Here is a 20,332-nt window from a genome sequence, read left to right as displayed (position 1 = left end):
CACAAAACTTTTTTTTTTATCCCATCTTTGTAGAGCTTATATAGTAAAGGGCAGATTTATAAACAAATGTGAAAAAAAAATTATAAATTCATGGGAAAGAGTTAATGAATGAAGGGCTCCAGGAGCCCAGGGCAGGGAACCACTTTTGCCTGGTGGTCTCAAAGGCATGTAGCTTTTTGCTTTTCCACTATTTTGATGATTTAGGTTGAGCTGAATGAAGATTTAAAAAAAAAAAAAATTTAAATAAAGAAGTTCTGAAAATTTCATGATTGAAACTTAGTTAATTTGAATTATACCCTTAATTGATTTCTCCAATCCACTTTCTCCAATCCAATTTCACACAGTTCAAGAGAGTCACTGTTCAGAAAGCAAACTTGGTGATGTCACATGTCTGCTTCATGTCCTCCTGTGCCTTCAATATAGAGTTCTAATTCATTAGCATGGTGTATGAGGCCTTCAAAATCTGGTCCCTGCCTCACTTTTCATTGCACAACGCACGCCTTAGTTTTAGTCATACCTACCCACAAAGAGGTATCTAAATACACCACAGTGTTTTATATCTGACTTCAAGCTATCTCTCTATTTTTAACATCTTCCCTCTTCATGCATCTGGCTAACGTCTTCAAACCTTAGAAGTTCTTCTAGCTAATACTTATTGCTAACCCCCTTCACCCAGCGTCGCATTATCCTTAACAAAAGTGAGGTGTGGCTTCTCTCTCTCCCATAGCACACTGGGGAACCCTTAGCCAATATTTTCACACTGTCTGTTTTTTCTTACCAGTAGACTGAGTTCTGGAGAGAAGATGTTTGGTCATGATTATCACTGTTTTTTCAGTCCCTTTCAAACAAATATATGTGGTATGTATATATTACATACATTTAAACATCAGAAAGTGCTGGGTGACACTAAAGGAACACAGCAGGAAAATTGGGTAAATTATTGGATAAGTGATTATTAAGAGTTCATAACCACATCATTATAAATTCTATCAAATTATAGCCATATATCTGTTCTCAGTGATACACAAATTTCAAATATTTAAGAAAGTAGCATTCATGTGATCTGTACTCCTCCCACACAATCTTTTAGTGGCAGTACAACTATTAAATTGACCAATGAATTAAAGGTAACATCAATACTGGAAAGAGTATAATTTTTGAGAGGTAAATTATTAATTCTTGTGAACCTCAGAATGTGAAAACAAATTATAATTTTAGATACATGTCCCACTTTCATACTTTTAATAATATAACTCTAAGAAATTAGACAGTTCACTTATAACCTAAAAAGTCTTACCCTCATTCTTTTTTTCCATTATAAACTTACTTATCAACGTAGAACATTAATATAGAAAAATGCACATATCCTAAGTGTACAGCTCAGTGAACTTTTACAAACTGAATATACACATGAAACCAACAACCAGATCCAGAAAAACATATTACCAGCACCATAGAAACATCCTTGGGCCCCCTTCCTTCCAGGTACCACTCCCACCCACTATCCTGCTTTCACTAGTATAGACTGGCTTTGCCCAGCTCTATATTTCATATCAGTGGAATCACAGTATGTAATCTTTCTTTACTCAAAATGTATGTAATCAGACTTCCTTTACTCAAAATTTTGTTCGTAAAATTAATCTACATTGGTGCATGTACTTATAAGTTGTTTATCTCACTGGTGTATATATTCCATTTTATAAATTTTATGTATTCATTCAACTATCATTGGCAATTTCTAGCTTGGAGCTATTATAGTCTTCTGCTGAAATATATATAACGCAATGGACTGTCTGTCTATGAGCAAACATTTATGGTTTTCTAACCTGGGATTAATTCCTTCAAATCTCTACATCTTTGTTTTAACAACTAGTTTATACTAATGAACTGCATTTAAATGAAATATACTATAAGGAACTATATTTAAATAACCTAAAATAAAGACGTACTACAGAATTATCCTATAAAAAGCAAGCTGTACCACCGAGTAGGAGTTCAAAAACTGCTGCCTGAAGGCCAAATTCAGATCTCTGCCTGGCTTTGTAAATAAAGCTTTACTGGAATGCAGCCATGCTCATCCATTCATCTGTGGCTGCTTTTGCATGACACCAGCAGAGTCGAGTAGTTGACACAGAGATCTCTGCCCTACAAAGCCTCAATTATTTCCTATCAGTCCCTTCATGGAAAAAGTTTGCCAGCTTCTGCCATAGAGCAACCTGATTGCTAAGTATAATTAGTTTCCAAATAAGCATATAACATATTTAAAAACGACTACATTGAATAACTACTCTGTATTATTCTGACAACAATAGAGGCTCATTTTAAACAGCTTAGGATGCAGAATTAGAGGAAACGGTTCCCAATTCTCAAAATTCCTTGCTAGGTAATGGAGACAGTGAAGAGAAAGGAATGAAGAGCATGCCCATATGTGGCCTTTCCAGCTTCTGATCCCCAGGTTTGAGAAGTTAGATGTGTCAGGAAGGATGTGTAGTATAACTAACGAAGTAGTAATTCTAAACAATGGCTATCATTGCAGGGTGGACAAATTTGACTCAGGGATAGTGTGTTATTTCTCCCAGCATTTTAGGCAATGTCTGTGATTTACTCATTCCTGTAATCTCTGTGTTACGTAAGTACTCATCTGGTGTCACTGTGTTAAACGGCAGAAACGAAATACACAGGAACATGGCTGTCCTACATTCCCCTACTGTTCTCTAATCATGTTACAACCAAAGGAACCTCGGAGGTTCTAAAAGTAAACTTCAGCTTGACATTCAAGTTTAATTAAGACTTGTAGAAGAGCTGCCTAGAAATAGACATTTATAAAATATTCTGGCTTGTAACCAAAGCATTAGTCACTGAACACCTTTGGGAAAGAAGTTGGCACTTAGACAAGCAACAGAAGGTGAAAGCACTGCATAAACAGCTAGGTTCCAAGACAACGGCAAATTAAAGAGAAACACAATGTTCACATTTCAGCAGCAGACTCCTGGTTTATTTTCCATTTTTAAGTTATTTCTCCACGTTACCATAATTACGATTCTACTCTTTTTTTTAAAAATATACATCTTACTGTATCTTGATTCATTAACAAGGTGCCATCGGAAAGATACCCACCCACCAGCTTTTTATGGGAGACATAATAAAGGACCAGGTGCACATCTGGAAATGCGACAAGGCTGAACCAGAGCCTTCCCCAGGAATCATAGTTCACTCTTCATTAAAACATGCACGATGCAGACGTGAAATTTACAAAGCAGCCTAGAATCCATGCAATTTAAACAAATCAAGGTACTCTGTACATACAGAATCAAACTTAATAAGTGAAAGAGGAATGGGGAAATGATGTGTTTCAGCAACAAAGTTCTATGTTTTGCCTGAGTGAATGATATTGTTTTGTTTTGAAAGAAATGCTCCCCACATGTTAGTAAAATGAATGCACTTTGCCTCAATAAAGTGCTTCATAGATAACTTGTTTTAAATCAACAAGCTAGAACAAAATATGGTGTAAACTGATATGTACCTGTGTCAAGACACATGAGTCATGTATTTGACAAAAAAAATAGCCTGCATCAAGTGACTTATAGCCCAAGTAAAATTTTGTTTTAATATCCATCTACACACACACATGTATAACAGACTTCAGGGGAAAAATACTGGAAAATTATTGTCTACTAAAATACATCAGTTACCTGACATTTAAGAAGATTTTATGGAATAAATGCAAACTCAGTGAAGTCTGGAGAAACACAGCAGAACCTAGATTGAAAGACTAAACTAGGAATTGGCATGTTTTAGTGTTTAAGGCATTAGTGTATTCATCTTCCCCAAAATCTAAGAGATCAGTGAGGCAGGCACATACTTCTAGTATCTCCATTTTAAAAACGGACAATTTAGTTAGACTAGCTCTTTTGGGGGCTAATAGCATGGTTGCAGGTGTGGCACATTGCTCACTGTCTACCCAACAATGATTCCCCTTCTTAGCTGCTACAGAACCCTGGCTTATTCAGGCAGTAGGCAACATTCCCTAGATACTGCAGAAGATAAGCTCCTAGTTTAGCTACAGGGAATAAATTATGATACATGTAATATGTTCAAAATGACTCCATTCTCCTTCGACCATGATGGGTTCAGAGCTGAGCATATGACACAGGTCTGGTTAATCAGAATAAGAAGCCTACTAAGGCACTGCCCTTCCTGGAAAGGTGGCCTCAAGAGGACACAGAATTTTGCTCTTGTCCCTTTTTTTCTTGCTGGGAAACTTGGTGCTGCTGCAGCCATCTGGTGACCATAGGGGAAAAGCCAAAAGAACTGGAAAGATAACTATGAATGTCCTGGTTTTTGTAGCTGCTCACTAAACCTGCAATCACCTCCTGCAGACTGCACAGTATCCAAAATAAATAAGTGCCTTTATTGTTTACTTGCACTTAAAGGCATTCCATTTTTTAAATTTATTGGGGTGACACTGGTTAATAAAACTATATAGGTTTCAAGTGTACAATTCTGTAATACATCATCTAGATATTGTATGCTGTGTTCACCACCCAAAGGTATTCCTAACTGATACGAAAACAGTTGTTCAGTTGAAAAGCCTACATCACGTACCCTGGAAGCATGACTGAGAAACAGAAGTTTACATCTGAACCTATATGAAGGACTTGATTTCAAACTGCCTATGGGACGACTAACACCTACTATTACATTTGTAATCTTGATAAAATATTTGTTCATCTTCATTTTGCAGTGTAAGTCTATTTGAATGTGATTTACTCTCCTGAGAAACTAGGTATTCAGGACAAAGCCTCAACTTAATGAAAACACGAGGCAGAGTGCATAGCGCTGTTTCGTGTGCTGTCGGCAGTCTGTCATGGCGGTCTTCAGAAACTCATGTTCTTTACTGAGTAACTACATTTACCTAAAGCAGGAGGGTGGCTCTGGGGCACATAAATATTCATTAGTTATGGGTAAGAGAATGCATAGAACATATGGTCGCAATGTGGCTGCTATGACAGAGGAGAGAGAGACAACGCCTATGTGAGAGGGGCATATACTAGTCTGATAAAGTATAATTTGCTTCAAATGCAAAGCAGTTTGTGAGAGGCCTTCACTGTGGACCTAAAAAATTGATCAGAAGAGTTTTTATTTGAAAATACCTCAAATAAGTTATCGTTTACTATGTAGAAATCACCTGTCACTTTCCGAATTGATGCAAAAGGTGAGGGGCTTGTCCTTTACACTGGCGTTCACGCCATCTCAAATCTCATAACACTAAAAACTACTGACCCAGTTATAGTCAGCAGCATTTTGGGGGCGTAAAGAGATGAACTCTGGACAAATAACCAGTACATATGCAGAAACTATTTAGACTTCACTGGCACTATTTCATTTTATGGCCAAACTAAAACAATTTTTATGAGGCTCTCTAAATATTCTGACTATAACATATCAATAATAACAACTTTTATCAAACCTTCCTGTGTACTAGGTTGTGTGCTGCCCACCTGACCTGCACTATTACATTTTGTCTTAAAACCACCTTTCACAGAGTAGGCACTTGTTTACTTCCTTATCAATGAGGAAAGAGGTGTATAGAGGTTCAAAGACCCCTCTAAAAAGGTCATTCAGCTCGTCAGTGAGAGATACAGTACTTGCACCAGGTTCGTTTGACTTCAAATCTGAAACTCTTCACCATTACCACACTGGTTCTCATATTTTAGAGTGGTACGAACCACTTAGAGTCTTATTAATAACGAACACTTGCAGCCTGGTCCCCACAGACTCTGATTTGGATGGTCCAGTGCTTAGGAACCTGTATTTCTATCAAGCATTCCATGTGCTTTTACGAAGGTGACTCAAAGGCCACAGCCTGAGAAACACTGTCTCACCCTCTGTTGTCTGCCATTTAAAATCATAACGGGCTTGATATTTAGATGACAAGAAATATTATCACTTCAAATTAAAAATGCAAAGTAGACAATATCTTATTGTAAGAAGACATGTAATAAAGAAAACTGGTAATTCAATGAAATAATTCCATATTTCCTTCAATAAGATGTATTTTCATTTTTCAGGAAAGCAGTATTCTTAGTAATATTTTTGTATAAATTTCAATGTCCCCTTTTCTCCTAAGCCAGAGGAATTGCAATGAAAGATGACAAAGATGACAGCAGGAGTATCTGATTTAAGAAAATGAAAACACTACTTATTTGTAGCTTAGATAAGCTTTCCCCCACAAAACTCCTCTTATCAAAAACTTGTGATAGCAAAAACAGCAAGAAAACTAAGCATTTTAGGAAGAAAATAACTATATGAGTGGGAGGGTTATAAATTTTTCAACTAATAAATTAACAAATGCACCACATTACATGCTGGGATACAAAGTAGTTAGTAGTCACTGTTTTTGGACTGTCTGAGCAGCCAATCTGGATAATTTAAGTATAAAGTCCAATTATCAATCAAATAGGTTAGGGCTTCTTGGCCCTCGATTGTGGATGCTTACGGCTATATTGGCATTGTCTAAGTAAAAACAATTAATTTATTCTCTGCCATATGTGACCCCACCCCAGCAGGATATTCAACACGGTTTATCAACCTTTTCACTCATTCTAAGCTGACTTCCTATCCCATTTATCTTAACAGCTATTTTGAATTTTTCCCCAGGCCTTTCAAGTTCCCAGACCTATCGTAAAGGCCCTCACTTTCCATTTATGAACGGTGTTTTGTTTTGTTTTTTTTTTTGTTTTTTGTTTTTATCCTGGCCATCCATGAATTCTCTACATTTTATTTCTTTCCACATTGAGATTTCTTAACCAATGTCAAGCATCTTTTCATAGCTGTTTAGCTCAAGATAAGGATAACCTTAACTTCCTTCTAAGGTTAACTCTTTCACCTGAGTCTGACCCCATTCTAAGCTGTTTCCTTTAGAACCTTGTTCCATTCTCAGCAAACAACTATATCACTCACAGTGTTCCAGACATTGTTTTAGTCATTAGGAACACAAAGATCAAAAGACAGGAACCTGTGTTGAAGCAGCTTACAGGATGGTGTGGAAACAGGAGAATGGTGATGAGTATAAGTGCAATGGGACCAAAGGGCACAGGAGGATTTAGGTTTCTGTAGCTGGAGACAAAGGGGACCTGACTTAGGAAACAGCTGAGATTTACAAGATACATAAAAGCTAATCAAGTACCTAAGTGGGAGAAGTGAAAAGACCTAGAGGCTCAGGAGAGCATGGTGTGGCCAAGCAACTATAAATAGTCTGCAATCGATGGAAAAAAGTCCCAGGGATTTGGTGAGAAAGAAAGGAGTTTAGAGCATAAATTTATAATGAGCCACTGAAGCACTGTTATCAGATGTGCATGTTAGAAGGCTCATTCTGGAAGCATCATGGTAGAGGAATTAGAGTAATGCAAAGTAAGAGGCCAGTAGCCCAGAAAGAGGTAAAGCTTGGTGATCTAGACGGGGTACTGAGTGCCTGGTTTGGAGCAATAGTGGTAGAGACAAAGAATTATGGTGGATAAAAAATACATGTAGGTGGTAGTATTATAGGACTTAATAACTTACTGGATGTGTCAGGGATAAGAAAGGGAGAAGAATGCAAATTGAGTTCTAGGTTGTTGGTTGTGGTAACTAACTGTATGTCATTGGTGGACAGTGATTGGGTGCCTAAGAGGGCGTGCCCAATAGCCAACTGAATGTGCGGGTGTGGAGCTTAGAGACACTGATTTGGGCATTGGCAGTGCAGGCAGGCTAGGTGAGGCACGGTTGTGGTTGAGCTTACCCAGAGAAAATATGGGAGTGTGAGAAAGAGGTGAGAAAACCATTTCAAAGATCCTCCAAAGATAATTGGGAAGGAAGGGATTAGGGAAGTAGAAGGAGAAGGCAGTGGGATGGCATCAGGAAAATTAAAGCAAAAGACATTCAAATGAGCACGTGAACAGCTGTCAAATGCTTCAGAGTTCAAATAGGGATGAAAAGTGATCCCTGGATTTAAGTAGAAACTTTCTCTCTCCAATTTATTCTTTTCCCTGCCTCTGCATAATTGAATAAATAACAGCCTGTGATAAATATATGAAAATGCTTCAGTTGAATATACTTTTTCCCAGTACATTCTTTTCCCCTTAATCACTGACCCTGTCATTTAGCTGCTAATGCAGTAAAATTTCTATCTTAAAATTTTCCAATGACATCCTTTCTTTACCCTCATGTCACATTCTAAACGCCAACTTCCACAACCTTTCCTCAGTCACTATGCCCTCTGATCTCTCTACAAACTTTTACAATATTAAGTTCCTCTTTTTATATTCTCTATTGGCTATTTCACATGGGACTTGGTTCTCCATTTCGTTCTAAAGGGACCCCTCTGTTCTTGTTAGGCTCTTTAAATAAAATTATCCCCTCAAGAGCTGATTTTGTTCTTTTCTCTGAGAAATGCATATTTCACCTCCTCCAACCCGAGCATTCTCACATGTCACGAATGCATAGAGGACTTCCATATACCAGGGGTGCCAAAAAAATGTATACAAGTGAACACTTTGCTCAACGTTGCTCAAGCAGTAGTTCACCATAATCAGAAGTGTCTGGATGTTGATGGTAACCACTTTGAGCACCTCAGGTAATTGTAAAAATCAAATGTGATTTGCATTCATCTTTTGTTATCGGTATATATTGAGTATTACAATTTTAATACAGTTTTCCTTTCTGAAAATGTGTATACTGTTTTTTGCCACATACAGAAGTTGCACCGAATTCAACATACCCCAGTTTAAGCTTGTTTCCTTTATAGCCCTACCTCCCTCAAACTTTTTCCCCATTTTCCTGCCCTGTCAGTGATGCCTTTTTCACCTCTTTTGCTTCCCATACATGGTCAGCCTTCAACCTGAAGTGTGGATTTTATCTCATCAGTCCTTATTTTTCATATCTTCTCTCTAATATGCAAAATAATTTCAATATAGGGGAGCTACACATGACAAAACTATAGTGGTTTATTTTCCATCATCATAAAATAATAACAGCAATCAACATTTACCTCGTTTTCACTACGTGCTAGACACTATTCTAAGCGCATAATATATGTTTTCTTTTTGCTGTTTCCCCTTCTATGAATTTAGATGAACAACATGGTTTATTCCATTTCAAATGCATCATATATATTTAGAAATTTATTTTGTACATCAGTCTGAATTATGCAATCAGTTTTCTGGGTGATAAGAAACTAAGCATTAGGTAGTCAAGTTTAGCTCATTTTGCCATCAAAACTCTTAAGAAGCACTGACAAATGTCTAAAACACAACTACAATTATAATAATGATGACCTAAGTCACAATTAAGTCCTGAAATATCTCCTGAGTTATCAATAAAAGATTACAACATGCTTCATAAAACATTGGTGCCCGCATATTCTCATTCTTTCAAAATGTGGTAATCTTTGGGTGTATACTTATGTGAATGATGTACAGATCCCTTAATCTCTCTCAGTAGCATGTTGTTCTTTCCCAGTTCTTTAAATACTGCTAACCCTCAAGGATCAGTTTTCTTTGGAACCCACAGGCACACAACCATTACCCCATCTTAATAAATAAGAGAGTAAACTGTACTTACTTCAAAAATCCAATTTTTGCAGAAACTTGTAAATCAGCAGAACAATTTTCACGGGTACAAAACCTTGCAAAATTTATCTGGAAATAAAATATGACAGCATTTTTATTTTAATTCAGTTGGTAGCCATATTTCTATGTTATTTTTAAAAGAATAAGACATCTATGATACATGAGAAGAATGAAATGAAATCAAATTGATAAATCCTTATATTATTCCTTCTTAAAGAGTTCAATGTGAGAGTCAGTAGGTTCAAATGACAAATAATTGCAGGGCTAAAAAAACCCTATATTCTTCTAAGAGGTAAATTTGTTAGGTGGAAAAATGATTTTTTTCTTTCATAATAGTTGTGGGGGGAAATTTTTAATCAAACTGTGGTAGTAACCTGTGTAAGTATTTAAAACCTGTGCTGCCAAGATGTTCTTTGTTGAGTTCCTCTCAATTTTGTGGTGTGACAGTTTGAGTCCACTTATTACACATAAGCATGGCACTTAATTTCACAGATGGTAAGGCAATGATTTTATATTTTTTTAAAATAAAAAAATGTAGAAATTTCACTTTAAGAACACATTGAACAAAACAAAATCATAGCCTGTCATAGAGGTTCCAGATTTATTTAACTCTGAGCATTTTAATAGGACCCAGAAATATTACAAGGTCCATGGGAAGACCTGGGTTATAAGCTGGACAAAGAAAAAATGGAGAGAGAAAAAAAGAAAAATGAGATCCACAGGTGAAAGAAGGAGAGATGCAGAAAAGAAAGAAACCAGAGAAGGAGCCAGGTACATGAAATGGGAAACAACTAGATTGTTGTCAAAAGGCATGTCAGACCACAGACTACGTAAACCTGGGGGGACAGAGGGAAACTTAATCTTTCTCTAAAAGGTTAGGTAAATATGGTATTTTTTTCTACCATCCTTATTTGTAAAACAGGTCATTCTAAGAATCAAAATGTGGATTATTCTACGATAGCTACAAATTGCTAAGGTTTTGGCTTGTGTACTTACAATAAAAGGCATTTAAAAATAATTGATATTGAAAAGTGATTGACATCCAGAAATATTTTCAGATATGGGTAGTAAGAAAATTTATTCTTATCTTTATTCAATCTAATATTGTAGACTAGACAATGGGGATAATAAGCTCAAATATTTTAAAGTGACTTGGCAATTTTGTTGGGGAAAGATATGAACAAGACCTTTAAATGTCCCTTTCATCCTTCACATTCTGTGTGCCATTAGCGAATATTTTAATGAATTCTTTTACCATAACCAAAAACACTGTTGACTATATCTTTCTGTTGTTGGGCAGAAAAGGTCTGAATTGGACTCCTGAAAATAAATGCTGTCAGTGAAACTGATGTATTTGGGATAAATTAAAAAAAGCAGTTTACCGGTTAGAATGCAGGGCCATCTCAAAATGCAAGTGGTCCTGGGATATGGTTGGAAAGAAAGCAGTTAAATTTAAAAGAGAAATTGTTGTGTAACATAGGTAAGTACACATGCTTATAAAATGAGTACAACTCAGTAAGGGAATTTGACTTAACAAGACCTGAGTGAATTGTGGATGAAGTGAGCTAGAGGGAGACAAAATGAGAGAAGAGACAGAAAATGAGAAAGACGAAGTTGAACTCAACACGCATGAAGATGGTGAATTAACTAATGAATGCAACTCATTTCCATTATGAGTGCTCCTTAGTAATATATTTTCTTCACTGGCAAGGCATCAAGAAGAGAAAATTAACACTTTATGTATGTGGGAAACCACTGCTATGACTAAATGCATATTTTTAAATATTCAGTTCAATATCCTAAAGAGAATGAATATTAAAAAATAAAGAAAAATGAAAAACAAAGACATACCATAAACCTCTTTCATATATAAAAAATTACAATTTTGTTTTAAAACTTCAGAGACTTCATTTCCCTAGAATTATGCAAAGTTTCAAAAAACAATTCTTTAGTTACATGGCACATAATTTTTGAATAAAGGAAAATATTCCTACTGTTTTTTCAATTACGTCTTTTTCTTTCTTCTGTTGAAGAATTGGCTGAAGTGGTGGGAATTCCTCTGTACTTCGTTTACTGATGACATGATGCCCAAGGGAGTAAGCGGCTTCAATCTGAATTGGTGTGAGGATGTCTCGCACATCTTTCTAAGGAAATTTAAAACCATATGAATTAAGAAAAATAAGCACGCAAATTAAAAAAGAGAGAGAGTTCCTCCTTTTCTGCATAAGGCACATAGACGTCAAAGAAAATCCTTATCTTTTAATCTAAATTGCTAAACAAATTTGAGTGTGTATATTTTTTTCATATTACAAAAGCACTCATGTTTATTAAGAAAAAACACAATAATAGTATAAAATAAGAGAAACTATAACCATCCAATAATAAAGGACTACATTTGGGCATAGTTTCTTGCATGGTATTTTCTATACATACTGTTAATAACTTGACATTATAACATAAGCATTTTCCATTATAAAACTTCTTTGTAAATCATTTCCAAGTGCTAATAAACTTTTTATTCTATTTAACATTTCCTTGTACTAGACGTGTAGAAATATTCTCTCAATTTATTCAAGTTTTCTTTTTAGGTCTCTCAGTAACATTTGTTTCATTTGATTTCATATTTATTATGAAATATATCCTTTTTTCCTATTCTTCATGGACCTTTTCCAATTATATTTTCTAACAGGTTTGGAATATAGGAAAGTTGTTTTGTATATTTGATCTTTTATCCTATTCATTTTACTGAATATTCTTGCTAGTTGTATAATGTTTTTCTAGGTTTATTGTGCTTTTACACTTCACAAAGAAAAGATTATTGAATTTATTCAATTACACTGAAATTGTAGCCCATTTGCCATCCATTATGTTCTGTATGATATTTTTCTAAATTTAATACCTTACTAATTTTTAGTTGTAATTGACAGACTTCCTAGTGAGTTATGTCACTGTGACAGGTTTCTATTTACCTGTAGATACCTCAGGATTGAGATATGGTTTACCAGTACTGCCTAAAGGCAAAAAAAGAACAGGTTATTTCCTAAGCTCATCAATTAATAATACGTAATGGATAGCTGTGCTACTTACATCTATAACTTTTGATAATAATCAATGAAGTAAAACAAAGACACATAAAAGACTACATCTATTCTACGTATGTCTTTGTGTAATTATAAAAAAGACGTAACGTTCTTTCTTTTCTCATCATTTATAACATTATCAGTATATGTGACAAAAGGCAAGTGGTCTGGAGGCAGAATATTGGGGTTCAAATCTCAGGTCTATCACTTATTATCTGTGTAACCTTAGGTAAGTTACTTAATCTGCATGTAGCTCAGTTATCTCATCTGAAAATGGGAATCATAATGATGATGGTGATGATAGCTACACCTTATTGTTGTGAGCATTCAATGGTACAATGTACATGAAACATTTAGCACAATGCCTGGCACTTATAAAGGTCTCAATAGATGTTAGACATTATAATTATCATGTGTATATTGCCTCAAAATGTAGCTATATAGGCCAACCAAGGATTTACTGAATTTCAGTTTCTTATAATAAGAAATTCTGGTGAACATTTGGAAGGCATAAGAAAAACAAAAATTAGACTATTGCCAACTAATGAACATTAAATAGAAAATGAGTTATATGACAAGTATTAGACTTGTATTAAGTGGTAACTGCAAGATTTAGAGCATGAATCAGCGTATTCAAGATCTTTCATTACTTTTCCAATCTTATACATGGAGATGATTTTATTAAATTACTTGATAAGTGATCATCTCAATATGAAACCTTGACCATCTAGGAATGCTACAAATCAAGGCCCAAATCCCAAGTTATCAACTTGTGAAAACAGAACAGCTTGAAGCCCTGAGTATTACAATAGCAAACTTGATTAAATTATTCCCTAGGCGTAGCAACTAGACAGGCACTGATTGTCCCTCCACATGTCCACTGTTTTAATTCTTCTCAACAAGTTTGCCTCGACCAAATCACATGCTATCTAATTCGTACTAATTTTCCACAAGGTCTTCTCTACATCTGGTGTATATTACTTTCATTATTCTAATTAGCTATTAATTATGCTTTTCTCACAATATATAAAATGTACATGCCCTCTTGCAAGAACTGTATTTGACAGATATTCACACTTATTTAACTTCAACAACTCCACCTAAGGACAAAAGCTATAATATGAAAAATGTCCAAAGTGACTAATTAAGTATTTGGGAGGAAAAAAGTAGATTTCTTAAAATTTTTAATTTGGACGGTCATGTGCTATCTATATTAAAAATAATGAAGATTCCATTTCACATTTTTATGGACAATTACATGAAATAGGGCACCCACAAGTATGCAAATTAGTACATGCCTAAAATTATACAAAGTCTACCTTATTTGACTTTCATGGAAATTTGTATTTATGGCCAACTAGAGAAATAAGGTATAGGCCCATATCCTCCTATTGTGATTACGTACTGAAGGAATTTATATAAAGGATGAAGCCAGACATACTTATAAAATATCACTGAGTTAAAAAATTATGTTGAGTTACTAAACATTTAAAGATATCTATTCATGAATCTACTGTGTACAAAGCAGGCTCTGGGGATATAAAACTGAAAGCCAGAACCTCACAATCTATAATCCATAAATCCACACATATAGTATGTTGCACGAATGTGCTGATACGTACATACACAAGTACAGAAGAAGGGGTACCATATAATCGACACTTTAAAGGGGGTGAGAAGGTTCTTCTGCAGAAGAATTATAAGCAAGAAATAGGATCAGATTTACATTTTTGAAATGCCCCTCTAGTACCAATTGGGGAAATTGGGGAATGGGTTGGGGAAGGAGAAGGTAAGATTGAGGCATAGATTGGAACCCAAACCAGCCCAACCATGTGTAATTATAATCACTTTATTTAGTAAGCTTGGTTTAGGAAGTGGAGAACTGTCAAACATCTGGCACTACAATTTCCTGAGAAAACACCCCCAAGTGCCCTATTTTACTAATAGAACATTATCAGATTTTCCCTCACAGAATTCTTTAAATAGTACTGAGAACACATCATCCATAAATTTATTAAACATTAATTGATTTACTGTCTTATGTAATGAATTGTATTAGTTCTAAGAAATACAAACATGCAAAAGATAATATTCTGTCCTTAAAGACCTTGCCATCTAACAAAGAATTATCAATTCTTTGCAATAATCAATTCACTTCTAGAATATCATAATGTCAGTATAGTTATATAGCTTGCTTGCACTCAGATTTTTAGCAAAAATGTACTCGTATGCATATGTGGGTTGGTCCATAGTGTGCTGTGATTAAAATATAACTGCTTTGGAGCAAATGACACTTCACAAAACTATGTCCTTATATAAGCAAGCAGAATATATAAAATAAAAAATATATATTTACTATTCAAATACACCATTCATTTTCTTGAAGTTATTACTGAAAAAGACGGATTTTAGAAGTCACCTAAAGACCTATAGAACAAAATAAATTCCTTTAATTCAGAAATCCAAAATCCAGAAATGAGAGAAACCAAGGGAAAGAAAAGAATGAACTAATTTACTAAATAGATAGACAGATTGAATTCATGATTGTTATACAACACGCTAAGGCCACTGAACTCATTGGATCTCAGGACCAATAAGCATTCCTCGTCTGATGACTAAGCTAGATATTTCTAGCTTTTATTGGAAATGTTGTAGGCAGGCAGGGAATCCTGTTACTTTATTTGTTATTCCAATGCAGTACCTTTTTTCTCTTCTCAAACATCAGTGAATATTTTCATGCAGAGACTCCAAGTTCTACCAAGAAGTAGCATCTATAAAAGCCATAAGGGATATCTCACTACTATTACTGCTTCAATATTTCCCAAAATTGCTATCAGTTGTTGGTCCAGTTATACATGGGTAGTACTAATTCCATATCTATATGATTTTAATGCTTTTACTTAGGCTTATGAGTAAAAAGTGTAATTCTAGAAATCAATGCTATCCATATGCAAAATAATACCCTGGAATATGATAATCAGTTTTGCTGAACTTACAATGAATTTACAGCAACGAAGAGTTCTTGGCCCTCTATGATGTGTAAATGTCGTAAATTTGTTACCAGTACATAAAATTTCTAGTACCTTGTATCTGTTCTTGTGTTTTGTAATAATTTGCTACATAAAATTTCTTGTACCATATGTTAAAAACTAAATGCTAAAATTCTTTTATAATACAAAAAACAAGTACCTAAATGTAAACAAATAAAACTTTGAATTAAAAAATTAAGACGAAAGATTTTTTTTCCCTGAAAGTTTGGGCCAAAAACATGGGTGCACATTATACACAGCAAAATACAGTATATGATAAATGTTTCACTTTATTGGACCACACTCCTCACTATAAAATCATGCTATTTCTCCTATCTTAAAAAAGAACACTTCATTCCACTTTTCATGTCAGCTACTGACTCCCAACCCCATTTCTTTGGTCCAGTTGGAGCAAACTTTTCAAAAGAATGACCTATACTCTCTGTCTCCAATTCCTCTTCCTTTTTCCCTACCCTCCTCTGAAATGCTGTTGCCACGATCACCAGTAGCCTCCACATTGCTAAACCCAGTGGTCAGTTCTTAGCCCTCATCTTATCCCACCACGAGGCAGCATTAAAAACTTTGGCATGCCCTCCTCTTTGCTCTGCTTTATTCACTTCACTTCCAGATGCCACAAGCTCTTGCTTTCCTTCCTTACTGATTGATCCTTCTCATCTCCTTTGTAAACCTTTTCTCTCCAACCTCTTCATGTTACAGCGCCCCAGAGTGCAAACCTTCACCCTCTTCTGTGGTGATCTCAGCCGTCTCATAAGGCTTTAAAAACCATCCGTATTCCAAAGATGCATTAAGCTATATTTCTATTTCTGTGCTTTTCCCCAACTCCAGATGAGTATATACAAGTGTTTAATTGGTATTTACAATTAAATGCAAAACAGGTCTTTCCAGGTCAGCATGTCCACAATTGAACTCCAGAATTTTCCACCCAAAAGTGTTTCCCTTGCATATTACCTCAATTGAAGGAAACTACTTTCTTCTAGTTGCTTGGGCTAAAGACATTGGAGTCACTTCAGAGCCTCTTTCCCATATGCCAGACATCTCGTCTGTCAGCAAAACACATAGGATCTTTCTTCAACTCCTTCTCACCATATCCATTGTCACCAATTTCAATAGAGCCACCATGTCTGACCTGGGTTTTTGTTGTATCCTCTTCTCCCTGTGTCAACCTTGGTCTTGACTGTCCTGTCTCAACACAGCCGTTATAGTATTCTTATTTATTATTATTAGGTCAGATCATGTCACTTCTTTGCTCAAAACTCTGTGAAAGATCCTCATTTCATTCAGACAAAAAGTCACAGGTCCCATATAATCTCTTTTTCCACTAATGCTTCCCTATCTCACTTTTCTAGCCATCTTTGCCCCGCCCATTGTTCTCTAAAACAACCAGGCATATTCTTACCTTGAGATATTTTTACCTAGCTCTTCCTTCTGCAATGTTGTTCTCCTAGAGCAGGGGTTCTCAAAGTAGGGTTCCCAAGCCAGCCACTTCAGCATCACCTGGGAATTCCACAGAAATGCAAATCCTCAGGCCTCACTGAGGACCTACTAAATCAGGACCTCCGACTGGCGCCCAGCAATCGGAGTTGTAACAAGCCTTTCAGGTGCTGAAGTTGAGAACCACCATCCTAGACCTCTGCACAGTAACTTCCTCACTTCCTCAAGTCTTCGCTCAAACGTCACCTGAATGAGGTCTACTCTGACCACCCTAAAGTTGTACTCCTCACCCCTTCCATAGAAATTCTAAGTTTTTGAACTCTACCCTCTTTTTTCCTTTTTCTATCACCCAAAATACTATAAAATTTACATTTTGTCATGTTATTGTCTTACCCCACTAGACTAAAAGCTCTATGAAGGTAGTAATCGTTGTATGTTTTAGTCACTGACCTACACAAGTGTCTCAAACAGAACCTGACACATGTAGGTAACTCAATAAATGTCTACTGAATTGATTGAGCAGATGGATAAGTGGAGCTTAACTGATAGCCAACGGAAACAACTATACAAAGAACATGTGCCTAACCAGCAGGCAAGGAGTCCTCTGAGAGGACTGAACTGGAGTACAAATCGGAAGTCCTTCAACTGAAGAATTTATTTTTATTTTTCGTGTGTGTGGGCCCGAGTATACAATTAACAAGTATCACCTAATTTCATGATTAGGGGTGCCAAGGTAGAATGCATACATATATTAACACTCCTGATACTGGACATGTTTTACAGAACAAAGGGGCAATCTAGGCATCCTGACCACTGCCCGTCTTCTTTTCCTCTATTAGAAAGATAGCAGAATTCAGGTTGCGGTTCTATTCTCTCAGACTGTAGAAGCATAGCATTGTTAATGCTTATGAATGCCTCAGGTACCATGCTGATGTGGGTGAAAAATGCACTCATTATATTCCTACACTTTCCTAAATAACAGCTAGAGCTCCTTGATCGAACCCAAGGTTGGGGCAGCCGCTTCTGGAGTTCTTACATCCTCCTTGGGTTTATTGTCAGTGAGAGGGTTGTAGTAGCCTTTTGTCTTTCTATATGTGAGTTTTAAAATGTCCCAAACAAAAGCAAGGCAATTTAGGAAGGGAAATAAAACATTGGACTAAACAATCATATTAAAAAAAAATCCCCACTGTGTACCAATCCCAGAGCTAAGTGGTTTTGTTTGACATTGACAATAAGGCCCAAAGTCAATGGCTATAACCTGCTGCCATCGATACCATGGTAACACAAGAATTACATATACGCAACAAACACAAAAACCTCTGCTAAACTGTCATTTCCACTACAAATATGTTCTGAAGAAAATGTACAATTTTGATGAATGCTTGCTCATAAAAACAATGCCAAGAAACATAGGCCTAAACAAATCAGATCAATTTACTGCCATTTATACAAATTCAACACAATGTTTTTTTGTGAATGTCTAAATGTCACTTTTATCGCCTTGAAAATGGTCTCAATGTTAGTCTCTAAAATTGACTAATCTAAGTAAAATCACAACTATGTAGAATTAAAAAAAAAGAACCTCTTTTTCTTTTTTAAACACAGGGAGGGCTCTTTAATCTCTATCATATAAACAATGGTTCATTAATATCATTCTATACTTTTAGCTCTCAACTATCTAATAGCTTTATTCCAGTACAACAATAAAAACTGTTAAGGGAAATGAGGAAATAGCTTAGGGATTAGTTCTCTTAGCATTTAATAGTGTATCGGAGTCCTGATGCTTGTTTGCATTTGCTTGGAATAAGTATCTAAGGGAAAATTAAGTTCTAAGCTGAGGCTACTATTTGAAACCCCAGAAAGGGCTCTCAGGGAATAGTTTGGCTTTTTAGTAACAATAGATTTTTCTGATGAAGTACACAATTCCCTAATGAAAAAGGCTGCTTCGTATAATACAATGTGACCAATGCTAGGAACGTGATGACCAGTTTGGGAATGAGTGTTTTAATAAAAGAAACATGAAATCAGCTGTGAGTTGGCAGGACATATCCCAAACCATCCTGAGAGCCGTCGTCCTGGCTCACAGATGATCCCTGCCACAGTACAACTGTACAAGTTCCCATAGACATCACTGACAATGCTGGCATGGAGACAAAGACATAATCCAAAGGCACTCATGTTGGATTCTGCTTCATTACAGTCACATGAAAAACAAACCAACTGCCCTACCCCCTGCCGCCCACATAAAACAAACAAACAAACAAAACCCTGCCAAGGGGAATAGATCTAAGTCTCAGCAGAGTTCTTCGATATGTACATTCCTAGGCAAGTGTATAAACAGAGATAGGAAAAGGCAAATCTCTAAAAACAGTGATGCAGTAAGATGTAATACATGTGGAATAAAGAAGATGCAAAAAGTAGACTTTGAATTATTCAGATCATAGATCATATGATTCAGATCATATGATTCCCAAGGAATCATAGGCTGGCCAGTATTTTGTCTCTGGAACAGTAGGTTAGCAAGTTCAGGTGGGGAGAGCCCTTACTTTTAACTATATTTTCTCAAAAGATACCAATGCCCAAAGATTTTTACTGTACTGATAATATTTAAGTTGACATATTCATTTATAAAAACTAGTTTACATTACCCGCATAAATGCTTGATATGTTCTACAGTTAGCTACTTTGCTTGATACTTTCATGTTTCCTGTAATCACATCAGAAGTTCCATTAGAAGAAAAATAAAATCTTGATGGAGACTCTGCCTTTCTGTTCACATCCAGACTCATATTATAAAACAAAACTGCAAAAATGTAGAGAGAATTGCAATTAATATAATAATCTAAAAGCATTATTTTTGAAGTGATAGTAGTTAATGTAATAGAGAATACTGAGAACATATTAAACTATCTTCATCACATAGTGTTTTAAAACTAACCTGAAATATGGAAGAGGGAACATTATAAAAACATAAATTTAAAGTTATTTTCATAAATAAAAAAATTCATTCATAAACTTTTCTCCAGTTTTCTATTTTTAATATCAACATTTTAGTTATTTGCTTAATTATCCTATATATGTTTCAAAACTCCAATTCCGTAATTGTTACCAATAGCAACAGTCTTGAGTCAAGTTTCAAGGTTCCTTTGGAGTCCCTTTTGCC

General features: G+C 35.6%; 1 protein-coding gene across 4 annotated transcripts in view; it reads right to left on the bottom strand.

Annotated features, from left to right (window-relative positions):
• The window catches only part of ITGA4 (integrin subunit alpha 4), a 109,439-nt gene that overhangs the window by 17,952 nt on the left and 71,155 nt on the right, over nucleotides 1-20,332 (bottom strand). For 2 of the 4 annotated variants that reach the window (XM_081052041.1, XM_081052040.1), the window contains exon 17: nucleotides 9,601-9,677. The exons of 1 other annotated variant lie outside the window; for it this stretch is intronic. In XM_081052041.1, coding sequence (XP_080908167.1) covers nucleotides 9,601-9,677 — 77 coding nt within the window. Of the gene's footprint in view, nucleotides 1-9,600; nucleotides 9,678-11,602; nucleotides 11,753-19,817; nucleotides 19,973-20,332 lie in introns of all 4 variants that reach the window. One more of the 4 variants, XM_081052043.1, reaches the window with a different exon arrangement.

This window comes from Rhinolophus hipposideros, assembly GCF_964194185.1.
Source record: "Rhinolophus hipposideros genome assembly, chromosome: 6".
In the NCBI taxonomy this organism is placed as follows: domain Eukaryota; kingdom Metazoa; phylum Chordata; class Mammalia; order Chiroptera; family Rhinolophidae; genus Rhinolophus; species Rhinolophus hipposideros.
Note: the sequence above shows the minus strand (reverse complement) of the source record. Positions and strands in the feature narration are given on the sequence as shown.